Source organism: Phragmites australis, chromosome 9 (assembly GCF_958298935.1).
Source record: "Phragmites australis chromosome 9, lpPhrAust1.1, whole genome shotgun sequence".
Taxonomy (NCBI): domain Eukaryota; kingdom Viridiplantae; phylum Streptophyta; class Magnoliopsida; order Poales; family Poaceae; genus Phragmites; species Phragmites australis.
In genome coordinates, this window is record NC_084929.1 from 23,251,437 (window position 1) to 23,264,144 (window position 12,708).

Consider the following 12,708-nt stretch of genomic DNA (forward strand, 5'->3'; position numbering starts at 1 on the left):
TGGCTGTGGCGAAGAGGTGTAGGGCTCCAGCAATATAGCTCTGGCAATAGGGCTCCGAGTCCATCCACTATTGCAGAATACCTCATCAGTGTAGGTTCAAAATCACCATCGATGGTAGGTTTTGAACTGACACTGATTATTTGGCACTGATAGTCAGTGACTATCGGTGCAGGGTATGGAACCGACTCTGAAAATCAGTATCAGTGTTCCATCCATAAACTGGCACTGATAATGAATTATTAGTGCCGGCTCCCTGTTAGGAACCGGTATTGATACTGATTATCAGTGTAGGTTCTAAAATAGAACCAGCACTGATAGATATTCGGCAGCTCAAAGAAATTGCACAATCCAAAATGCATCACATGCACATGCGTCCATTCTTCTAATGTTTAAGTCACGATAAACACTTAATACATTAATTCAAACTACAGGAATTTCTAAAATTAAATCAAATACCATTACATGCATAGTTGATATCTAAAATTTTAACTCCAAATATTACATCAAAATGATTCAGTGCATAAAATGAACGCACTAGCTGTCGCTTTAAATGAAAGTTCCATTGGACTTCCGTAAATAACGAAACTGTTACTATCATACTGAAACTTAACGTGTGACTGGTATTTTACTTTCCGGACCTTCCTGCATTGAGGACCAAGTAATGTATACCCCTAGTACTGAGTAAGAAGACGTAAGATTGAAGTCAAGCTATGATCCATCTACATCCGAGTGTTCCATTAAAAATTCTATAGACAAAGAGCAACAATATAGAGATAAAGTTCAATATTATTGAAATAAGGGAAAAATGCAACCCTCCCCAAAGTCACTTGGATTTTGACTTTCCCCCCAAAAGTTGTTTTGTTGTAAAAACCCCCCAAAGGTTTGGTTTTGTTGCAAAAACACCCCCAAAAATTCAATTTTTTTTAAAACAAAATCACAAAAAATTCTAAAAAAACTAGAGACAATTCTAAGACATTTTGTGAAATTTGTTTTCAAAAATAATATCCTTTGCATCATATTTCATGGAGAGCAAGTTTGAAAAAAAAAGAAAAATGTGCATCTCATTTATTAATTCGAGTTAAATGCATAGTTAATTATTTACTAATCCAAAAATCATGAAACAAATTTTTTTAGTCTTCTTACATGATCCTCTATCTTCTAAAAATACATGAAATCTTGAAATAGTTATTGTAACGTGCAGGATTGAGTAAATGTGTTGCAGATAGATTAATTCATAACTAATCCATAACACCCCCAAAATTAGTGAAACCACTTTTATTAGTTTAATTAAACAATTATTTGTGTAGGAAAAATAATGGTAGACATGACAAAGTTAAAATAACATGAGTTAATAAATGAGCTGCATATTTTTCTTTTTTTCCAAACTTCCTCTCCATGAATTATGATGCAAAGGATATTATTTTTGAACAAAAATTTCACAGAAGTTCTTAGAATGTCTCTAGTTTGTTTTAGAATTTTTTTTGTGATTTTTTAATTTTTTAATTTTTGGAGGGTTTTTTGTAACAAAGTCAAACTTTTGGGGGTTTTTTTGCAACAAAATAACTTTTGGGGGGGAAAGTCAAAATCCAAGTGACTTTTGGGGAGGGGGGTTTGCATTTTTCCCTTGAAATAATCCTAACTACAAACTACAGGTTCATGTCACCAACCATTTCAACTGCATATAACCACGAGAGCCTAGGAGTCATTGCAAACACATCCTTATTCTATTCAAGCACTTTCAATTTGAAATAGCTGGTCCGGAAACATGTATCCAAGTTGCAAGTTAATCGATTGAGAAGCGCATGAACAGTAGATCTTTTAGCCATAAGTCTTTAGTCTGTTTCGGAGCTTGATGCTGTTAAAGTAATATATCCTTCTATAGAAAAAGCAATGCTAAAAGAGATAGTGATCTTCATTTTATTGTTATCGGCTAATGTGGTCGTCAGCACAGGTGGTGTGCCACCAAGGTCCGCAATAATGTCATGTAGCTATTATAGATGAGGAAGCATCTACATCAATCGGCATGTTAGTTTCTAAATTTGTTAACAACAAACTGCAATACTAGCTGACCTTCTTATAATTTATAGCAAAGAGATTTCCATCTCTAAGCATGCAGATGTACCTAGGACAAGTCATAGGTACTTCTACATGCTAGAGAAAAAACATCAATACCATATCAATCGGCACATGTGGATAACCTCGTAATTATGTCAAGTCATCAATTGCAGAACAAGGAAGTATCAAACTGGTTACTCACTAGGAAGTGATGGTAACATCTAAAACACCGATATAGCGATACAAATCTAATATCATGACATACATATATAATAATAAGTCAACATATTTTGAACTAAAATACATATATAATTTCAAGATCTAAATTGGCTAACTAAAATTGCTAACTACAATTTGCTAACTACAACTTGCTGAATACAATTTGTTAACTTGAATTTGAGAACTAACATAGGTGTTTCGTGGTCCTTTCGGGTAAGAAGGGGATACACCGTTGAGGATCTAGAGGCCAGGAGTACGAGGGTGGTCACCCGAACCTGGGCGGCCGGATAGGATGGAGCGGCCGTCTCTACATTGCCTAGATCTATGTCCTCCACCTCCACTACCGCTGCTGCTCGCCATGGGGACGTCGAGGAGGCGGCGGTGGGAGCGCAACAAGGAGGAGGAGGCGGCGGGCCGATGCACGAGGAGGACGAGGAGGATGAGGAGGTGGCAGTCGGAGCACAACAAGGAGGAGGAGGCGGCGGGATGACGCATGACGAGGAGGCGACGAGCCGATGCGCGACGAGGAGGCTGCGGACGGGGAGGAGGAGCGGCTTCATGCTGTATGGAGCAAACGAGGAGAGCAGCTAAGTGCTAGATATACATATAACACAGGCATCAATGCCGATTCTAGTTCCTACCGGCATTGATAGTCACTATCAGTGCCGGTTCTTAAACTCCTGCGCACGAGCAATAATTGAGGCGCCAAGAACTGACACTGATAGTGCCTATCAGTGCCGATTCTTGGCACCTCAATTGTGGTTCACATGTGGAAGTTTAAGAACCAACATTGATACATCAATAGTACTGGTTACACTTGAACCAACACTAATAAAACACTACTTATGACCTATTATATAGTAGTGATCAAGCTCAAAGTATCCCACGACAGCTCATAAGAATCAACACGCAAAGGTGCAGCCTAATATGCGGTGAGCAAGTCTTCTACAAGGCCCAACCAAAAGCAACATAAAATCTGGAACTGTTCACAGAGATAGAGTAAAGAACATCCCGATCTTCCAACATAGATCCGGAGTCTAAAACTTCCTCAAATGCAAAAAAAAACTTAATATATGTATTAAAGTTGTAGATCTCGTTGATAGAAATACTTAGACAAATAGAAGACCTATTTTGGACTTCAGAGCTAGCCTCTAGCTTTGTATTAAGAGAGAAAAGTACCAAACCCTTTAGAGATGGTACTTACATAACTTGCGAGTACTCTTAAGTCTGCATAGAAGATCTCTCAACCGGAGGGTCTACCATACCGTTCGGTTCTGAATAACTTATGTTATTAATGTTAGATGATTAATCTGTAGATTGGTTTGAAAATCCTAGGATCTCGATTACCGATTTCTTGTAGATATGATAATTTTGAAATACTCTAGGTGAAAAACTATAATCAGCTCGTATACTTACGGTAATAATATTGTACATGTAACGTAAACAGAGCAACCAGTAGTTAATCATGTGGTAAAAGTTTTTCATCCACTGCTTCTTGCTGCCATCAGCTCACTTAATCCTTCCCAACTGAATATTAGACAACTATTAGCTCCTCTCGTATATTTGTATCTAAACTTTCTACTATCTGCATATTCTAAAATTTTCCTCAAGATAGCTGGTTCCATAAACATTATTAAATCGGTGACATACACAAAGGCATGAATTTAGTCGCGGTCATCTGCTGGTACATACGGATTGTTTGATTCTTATTTCCAAGAAGCCAAGCTAAAATTCAGGCACACTTAGGAAATTTGACTTTTGTTTGGTTTCAAGGTCAAATTTGGGCTGCACCACGAAAAATTTGATCGGCCAAATTTTTTCTATAGTAAAGATAAGTAAGATTTTTGCGTCTAAAATGATCATCCTGATTTTTAGCTGGTTAAAATTTTAACTTGTTCTCAAACAAAATACAAATTGACACGACTAAATTTTAGTATGACTATAGTTTGACATAGACCAAATTTTAACTGGGCTTTTCTAGGACAAGAACCAAACAGCCTCGCCTCTAAGACACCAAGCTCAGGTGCTGTTCCAGATTGGTGCTACTGTTGCTGCAAGTAGTGGCGGATCATGGGGCTGAGAGGCTCAAACCTCTTATGCGCTGCTACATCATGAGAAATAGTAGCAAACAGTAGTAAAAAAAAGAGAAAATATGGGAGAGGAAGAAGGGGGAGGGAGGGACGGGACGGGAGGAGAAAGAAGAAGATCAGCCTGCTTCCGGCTGGTCCCTGGCTCCGCCACTGGCTGCAGGCCATGCATGTCATATATTATGTTCCACGCTGACGCTGTTATTCTTGCACCAAGCAATCCCTGTTGCTGCCCGTACCAGTGCCCACACAAATCCACATCTCCCAATCGTCGCCGTTGTCACAATCCTAGCTAACTGCCTAATACATGATGTACATTGTCGTGGCATGTTGCCTGAGATCAGTCGCCTATCATTGTCCACCATGTCGTTTGACTCGTTGCCAGAAACCCAAAGCTCCCGTAGCTGCAGCAAAGTGGATTATGATCAGGATAATTGTTGTGGTCCACCACACCGTTCGACTGATAGTCGCTGATCTCGTGATTAGCGATGGTAATCGGATGCGACATGTACAAACAGTGCTCACTCATATTCATATGTATCAGTTTTTATCAGCCCATGGGTATACCCGTGAACATCCACGGCGAAAAACGGCACCAAACTCATCACCCATAGGTACCCGTCACCCATGGGTACCCGTCACCCGCAGGTATACTCTCGGGTATGATTGGATGGGCGGCGTATGGTTGGGTGAGGCGGGGCGGCGTGGTGCGGCGCAGGGCCGAGCGGGTCAAGGCGGTGTGGGGCGTGTCGAGGGCTTGGGGTGACATGATGCGAGGCAGGGCGGCGCAGGGTGGGTCGGGGTGATGCGACGTAGAGCAACGCATGTGGGAGAGGTGGGGCAACACAGGGTGTAGGACAATGTGAGGAGGGGAGGAGCTGGCGGCAAGGCATGCTCGGAGCTTGGGAGAAGGAGCGGTGTGCTAGGAAAGAAATTGAGATTTGGAGGCTTAGGTTGATCCACTTATCAAACTTGTTTTACGGTAAATGAGTTTCGTAGGTATAAGTATATTTTACCTATACTTGTACTTGTTTACCTGTTAGGTACTCCCTCCGGTTCCGATATTCTTGACGTTTGAGGCTTGGAATCTACAGATGGAAATTCTTGACGTTTTGGAACACTGGTGGTCACTTTGGACTTTTTTTAGCCATGCATGCATGCAAAACTCATTACTCCAGCCGTCCAGCGCCGCATCGTCTCCGGCGCCGCAACGATAGCTCCCGAGGCGCGCGTTTAAACTGCCATCTCTACTCACCCTTGCCAGCGTCGAGAAAGGTTGCTCGCTCGCTTGTTCGCCGCTCGCCGCCCGCCGCTACTTCCCGCTCCCCACTCGCCGCTGATTCTGGCTCGCCGCTCCTGAGGCTGCTCACCGCTGGCACCATGGAGCAGCTCGCGCAGGAGTGCGATCGCTGCAGTCGAGTCCACGACGTCAAGGACCTTGAGGAGTACCGGTGCGCAAGCAGGAGGCCATGTTATCGTTGTGGTCTCGTGCATAGAGACTACATGGTCTCGGCTTGGATCTACGACCTCGACGAGTTTGACTGCGAGGTACTCCATCCCAATCTCGAGGATGTCAAGATGGATGGCGACGTTATCTTGGTACCTGCACATATCACCAAGATGTTCGATGACGTTGCCAAGAGCCCAACGCAAAAGGCCACCGTGGTGGACTCCTTGGCCGATGTCAAAGATTCCGATGAGGTTCGTTTCGTGGTGGACTCCTTGGCCAGCGAGACTGAGGTGCCGGATTCTCAAAACAAGAGTTTATGATGAAAATGTACAAGAGTTTCATGCATAAGCTCTTCTAAAACCTTGGTAAGATTAACTAGCAAATGCCTGATGCAGATTACATAGTTAAATGCATACTACTACTCCAAATATATATGTTCCACTACTAATCCATGTCTAATTGTTCCATGCAGCGAGCTTGGCCATAGCATCGGCTACCAATGGTTCCTCACAAGTGATTTGCAAAGGGAGGCGCCCTTGTCTTTCTAGACTTTGTTTCTTCATGTGTGGAATCTTGAACTTGTTTGAACCATGAACATTCATTGCCTCCTTCCATACTAGTTGAAGTGTAAGATAGATTCTATTTGCCTTGCGTGGAGAATACTCATGGAAGGCCTGGTTTATGAAAACAAAGTTAGCTCCAAGCATTGAGTATAAAAAAGCAAAATATAAAAGCATCTGTTAGTAGAAACTATACCACTTGGACAATAGGAACAAGATCTTGAACTGTTTTTGCGGTCTTCTTGTATTGAATAGATTGGATGGCACGAAAGAAACCCAAATCTAATATATTGAAATCTGGTGAATTGGGTGGTTGACAAATAAGCCGAATGTCAAAACCTTCTTGCTTAGCAGCTTCACAAAATAGTGGATCATCATGATCTAGATGAGACGGTTCGTTGCCTTGCTGGATGTAGATGGGTTTGTTGCAATCTTCACGTGGCCACTTAGCTTGAATAGCCGGCAACACCTTGTCGATCATGAACGTTCTAATGAAATCCCTAGTAATTGAAGTGATGGGCTTCACTTCCATTGTCCCAGCTTGCTGGTTACTACTTCTCTTAGAACGTTCATATGTAACCAAAGAAAAGCACCCAATCTTTCCATCAAAAATGCAAAGTCCCTCTCTATTAAACCTTGGCCGAGCAGTAACAGTCAAGAACATGAGCTTAGGGACGTTGTTCTTACTTTTGCATGTACGTAAGGGCTCATCCTCATCTGGAAGCATGTAATACCTCTCTGATTTTCTAGTAAGGTAGAACCATTTCTCATCAATGAAAACAACATCAAACAACCCCTTAAACCTTGGATTATCATGCATGCTTTCAGGTTCAAGCATATCCACACACCATTGTAGCCTAGCCTTCTTGTTTGCATATGTTAAGTGTGGCTTTATACTGTTTGAGTGCCGCTTAAGCTGACCTTCTCGTATATTTCTCAGTAGGTTGGATTTACTAATACCTAACACAGCACACACATCTTCTAGTGTTGTTCTATGCTTAAGAGCAACATTACGTAATGGTTCTAAATCCAATGGAACTCGCTTACGGCCAGCTCTGCCACGCTTTCTACTAGAAACATCAACTGGAATGCCTTGATCAAGGGAGCTTTTACCTTGCTGCCATACACGCTGAACAATGCGATGACGGACTCCGAATAGTTCGGCAACTTCTTTGGTAACATGCCTCTTTAGTTTCCCATTTGTGCTTCTTGCCAACAAAGCTTGATATATTTGTCTTCTTAATTCATTTGGAGTATCTTTCCTACCTAAAAAATATTGCAAAACCATTAGCAGTGGCAAGAAGGCACAACAGAATAAAAAAACATGATTCATGTCATCTTCTACCTTGGACAACATTGTCATTAGCAGCAGCTAGCACGGTTGGTTGCATGTTCATTTTGATCCCACCTTGGACAACATTGTCATCTTCTACATGTTCCAAGTTCAAGTCAAAACCACCATGGGGCGCTTCAAAGTTCAGATCAAAACCAACATGGGGTGCTTCAAAGTTCAGATCAAAACCAACATGGGGTGCTTCAAGGTTCAAATCAAATCCAACGTAGGGTGCTTCCAAGTTCAAATCAAAATCACCTAGAAAAGCATTGACATTGTCATGGGCCACAAACATGGTTGCATGGGAAAAAAAAAAGAAAATGAACAAGCATTGCCAAGAACATGGTACTGTAAAATTCGTGGTTGCACAAACAAGAATTGCCAAGAACATGGTTACACTTACCAATACCATGATCTATCGGCGGCTCCATCTTGATGTGTTTAACAGGTTGGGTTTGTTTGCATCAAGTGCTAGCTAACCGGTGTTTAAATAGAGGGAGCCAGCAGGGAGTTTCAGCAGGAGGGAGTTTCATCGCTAGTTTCAGTGGCAAAACGCGCCCGCACGTTTCAGCGGCTAAACGCTAATGCACGGTTCAGCGTGAGTTTCAGCGGCAAAATGCGCCCGCAGTACTAGCACGCTAGCAAAATGCAAAACGTGCTAGCGAGTTTCAGCGCCATGCAGCGCGCGCATGCCATATTGCAAGCAAAATTCTGGGGTTTCTAATGAAACCATGTAATTTTCAGAGCATAATCATAGGTTGTACTCTTTTTTCCTTCTAGTAGAAAGGTTTTTACCGAGACAACAGATCAATAAAGCTCTTATTTATTTATTTTTTATAATTGTTTTGATTTTTTGGATTTTTTTAGCTATTATTTTTGATTTTTTCCTATTTTCGGAGTGCTGGCGGACCGAGCGTGCCTCCACCGTGCTGGTCGGGCCTGTCGTGCCTCCACCGTGTCAGCCAGGCCTGTCGTGCCGAACGGGCCCATCGTACCGAATAGGCCCGTCGTGCCGACTGGGCTCATCGTGCTGTGGGCCGGCCCAGCACGACTCAGTGAAAGTTATGCCGTGCCGTGTGCCGACGACTCGGCACGCGGGCCGGCATGGCACGGCCCATTATAGTAAATGGGCCTATAGTTTTCGGGCCGTGCCGAGCTGGGCCCGTGCCAGGTCGGCCTGAGTGGCCTATTTGGTCATCTCTGGCATAGGCTCGCAAATTCAATGGGTCAGGGGCTTCGTACATATGACAGGGGTGGAGGCTTGGTACATACGCGCGCATGCATTCCTGAAACTCAAATTAAAGGGTTTATCAAGATAATTTTGGTTATCCACCGCATTGTTCGACTTGTCGTCTGTGACCTCAAGGTCATTCTTTTGGGTTTATTACATAGTATCTATAAGACTAAATCTTGTATATTAGCAAACCATGTTAGTGTCATGGACTATAATAGCATTACTACTATAGAAAATACCTTTAATGCCGGTTCATAAATAGCATAACTGCTGGTTTCTGAACCGGCACTAGACAATTGGTAGTGATAGTTGTCGAGAATCACTACTGGTTCAAAAACCCTTATCACTGTCAGTTCATAAAACCAACCGGTAGTGATAACCAGTAGATAAATTGAGTATTTCGAGACTAAAAAATCCAAAAAAAATATACTAGCCTCATATGTTATGTATGAGATTTTTCGTGCAAAATACGCACGCACAGTTCCTAGGAGTCGAATTCATGACTTCTCACCTTACGCGAAACCTCTTTACCATCTCACGTCATTGATTGCTGAGTTGAGATAAATAGGACACTCTTTCTTTTTTACCTTAGTTCTACGAAACTTTTGACGATTATTTGGGCTTCAAAACGACTTTAAATGAAAAGTTTTTCAACTAAAAATTTGTAAGACTCGTCGAGAGGTACAATTTCCATATAAATATTTTTTCAACCAACTCGGTATGAATATTTATGAATTTTTAAATATCTCAACTAAAAATATGCAAACGACACTTGTTGTCCCCTTCCTCGACATTTACCAACTTTAGCATTACATATATTATCATTTCATAACGTAATTAATACCGTTAGAGATGATCATTTGCCTTAGTTATATTTTTTATCATTCTTTATTTTGTCCAACTTGGAACTGAATTGGCCAACATGAATGTTAGAGAAAAGCATTATATACAACAAATTAATCATTCTTTAGTAGTTAAGCATTACATATATTAACATTTCACCATGCTATTACTAACTGTATCCTTTTTTATTTTTTTTTAGGAATGCTAAGCACTTCCACGAGTGAACCACAATAAAAGGAGTTGAGCTCGATAGATTACAGATGCCAAAATAGTTACAAACCAGATTTTGGTATCTAGATTGCTTCAAATGAAAAGGTTGTCAACTACAAAGTTATAGATATCATCAAGAGCTATAATTTTCATATAAAAATTGTGTCCATCCAACTTTATATGAAAAAATTATGAATTTTTTAAGATGAGCTGCAAACCACCATCACGAACTAACACTAATAGCTCACTATTACTATTGATTAGTAACTCCACTATCAGTGCCAGAATCATTGCCAGTTTTTTGACATAACCAATAGTGATAATGCTTTTTCACTTCTGATTCTTTTTGGATAGACTATTAGTGCTGGTTCTTGGCATGAACTAGGGATGATATATTATCACTGCTGGTTTTTAAGGAACTGAAAGTGATAGAGGGTCACAAATGGGTGCTTTTGTAGTAGTGTTAATCACCAAAATCACATTTCCATTGATCTTTGAGTTGGGTCGTGACCCTACCCGCTGCCCTCCTATTGTCCATGGCTCCAACGGTGCCACCGCCTTCACACCTCCGCCGATGAAGGCGCCAACCCTAGCTTCCCTTTGAAACCTGGGGCATGGTGAAACCTGAGCCCTAGCCCTCGGACCCTAAAACGCACCATAACGAATCCTAACCCTAACCTTGTCGAACCTCGCCTGTGTTGGAGAAGAGGGTGAAGTGGAGGGAAGTCACTACTGCATAAAGGGTCATCCCTGCCCCCCTTTCACTGCCGGTTCAGTAATAACCTACAATAATAATATATTACTATCGGTTCGTAAGCTCAAGACACACATAAAAAGCTAAGCCAGCCAGAACCAATAGTAATAGTAGTTATCACTGCCAGTCTTGTTACGAACCGATAATGATATTCAAATTATCATTGCTGGTTCATGAAAAGACATGCATAAATAGATGTGCCTTTAATAACCTACAGTGATAATGTTTATCTCTGCTGGTTTGTATTCTAAATTGGCAATAATAATGTTTATCACTACCAGTTCATATTCTCACCGACGGAGCAAGAATTGACGAAGACAAACCAACGGTGTTAATTATTATCATTGTAGGTTCATATTCCAAATTGGTAGTGATAATTCAGCCGCCTCCATCTCACTTCACTTCCAATCTCCTGAAGCCACTCCAGAGGGGTACTGGCGATTGAAGTGGTGTGGTGGTCACCGCCGCCATCGTGGACGCTTCTACCCCTTGTGCCTGATTTCCACGTAGTCATCTCACCGTCTCTGAGCTCGTAGGCACCTCGCCGTCTCCTGAGCCAACTCGTGGCCACCCTCATCCCCCCTGAGCCCTCACCGTCTTTGAGCCCGTCACAAGCCTCGCTATCTTTGAGCCTGTCGCTAACATCACCGTCTCCCCATCTAAATGAGCTCAACTCCTTTTCTCCTCATCTCCTCTCCCGTCTCCTCATCTCCCCATCTCAAAAGTGAATGTTGTGTGATCGTTAAAGATTATGGCAATATGTAGATCGAAACAAATGGCAAAAAATACAAATGTGTTGAAGATGATTATATTTTTGTCATTCGTTTAGGTTTACTATTGTCGTGGGTTAATCCTAGACAATTATTCTGCTATGTACTGGTCGATTGGCGCGTGAACAAAGCTTACGGTGTGATGAACTCAAGAACACCAGGGGTTATCCAGGTTCAGACCTCCTGAAGGATAACAGCCATACGTCATGTGTATTTTGTTATGAGTGTTTATGAACTGGTTACAGATGAGTTCCTCCCCAATCTAGACTCGTTCCTCCCCTTTATATACAAGAGAAAGAGAACTTACAAGTATGTCCCTTTCAGTAGACCTATACCTAGCTAGATATTTTTTCTTAGGCTATCACCACGCGGAGCGTGCACCCTGCACCTTGTGTCGGTAGTACTATGGGGCCCATCACATCCTCTTGGGCACCTCCGCTTTTAGTTTACTTCGGTAGCCCTGCCTGTCCCCTCGCCACGAGCCGCAAGCTTATCTGCCAAGCCGCTCCATCCCAGCCTTCCGTGAGCCCGCTCGCGAACTCATCCACTTGCCTAGTTGTTCTGCAGACCCTATCCCATCTATAGTGTGGTGCCAAGTCAGTCCGCAAAACCCCACTCTATAGCATTTAATGCTACGGGGCAGGGCATTGCCTATCTGCGCTGGACACAACTTTGTTCGCTGAAGGAGAAGCCTCGTGAAGGAAAATACTTGAGTAGAAATCAATAAATGTGATTAGACAGGTAAGGTATGGATGGTTCACGACTAGCAAGGGTTGGTCGCGGGATCACAATATATTGCAAGGAGGCTGCTAGCGCAACCCTCGTGCTAGTCGAGCGAGCCGTGACCTGATCGCGCGATGGACCAGGGTTTAGGAAATATCCTCCACCGGTCGCCGTATCTCTTGTGGAGCCCATTAGCCAGGACACCCCTTACTCAATACTCTGATAACTATTATCACCGCGAATGTAGTTAGATATTGTCATTCGTTCAAGCTAGATTGTGGCAATAGGTACATCTAAATGTGTGGCAGATTTTTTTTTTTTCAAAATGATTATGTTTTCGCCATTCATTTAGATTTATTATTGTCACTTGGATACCGCAAGATGTAAAATGGATATTTCGCTATATAAAATACTCTACCTCGAAAATTTTAGCATGAGGTCTCTATCTCAAATTTGATCTAATCCCCTGA

The 12,708-nt window shown here is 42.1% G+C and overlaps 1 protein-coding gene across 1 annotated transcript; it reads right to left on the reverse strand.

Moving 5' to 3' along the window:
• Positions 1-6,266: 6,266 nt before the first annotated feature.
• Positions 6,267-8,135, reverse strand: LOC133928075 (uncharacterized). Its single transcript, XM_062374357.1, has 4 exons — positions 8,108-8,135; positions 7,717-7,962; positions 6,568-7,637; positions 6,267-6,485 (listed from the first exon to the last, which is right to left on the reverse strand). The coding sequence occupies exons 1-4, from the start codon at positions 8,133-8,135 to the stop codon at positions 6,267-6,269; spliced, it is 1,563 nt and encodes a 520-aa protein (XP_062230341.1).
• Positions 8,136-12,708: the final 4,573 nt, after the last annotated feature.

Excerpts from the sequence above, each read along its gene's own strand:
- LOC133928075 (XM_062374357.1), bottom strand. The coding sequence starts at position 8,135 with ATGGAGCCGCCGATAGATCATGGTATTG. Across the intron at positions 7,963-8,107 it reads GCCGATAGATCATGGTATTG|GTGATTTTGATTTGAACTTG; the intron begins GTAAGTGTAACC and ends ATGCTTTTCTAG. Across the intron at positions 7,638-7,716 it reads TAATGACAATGTTGTCCAAG|GTAGGAAAGATACTCCAAAT; the intron begins GTAGAAGATGAC and ends AATATTTTTTAG.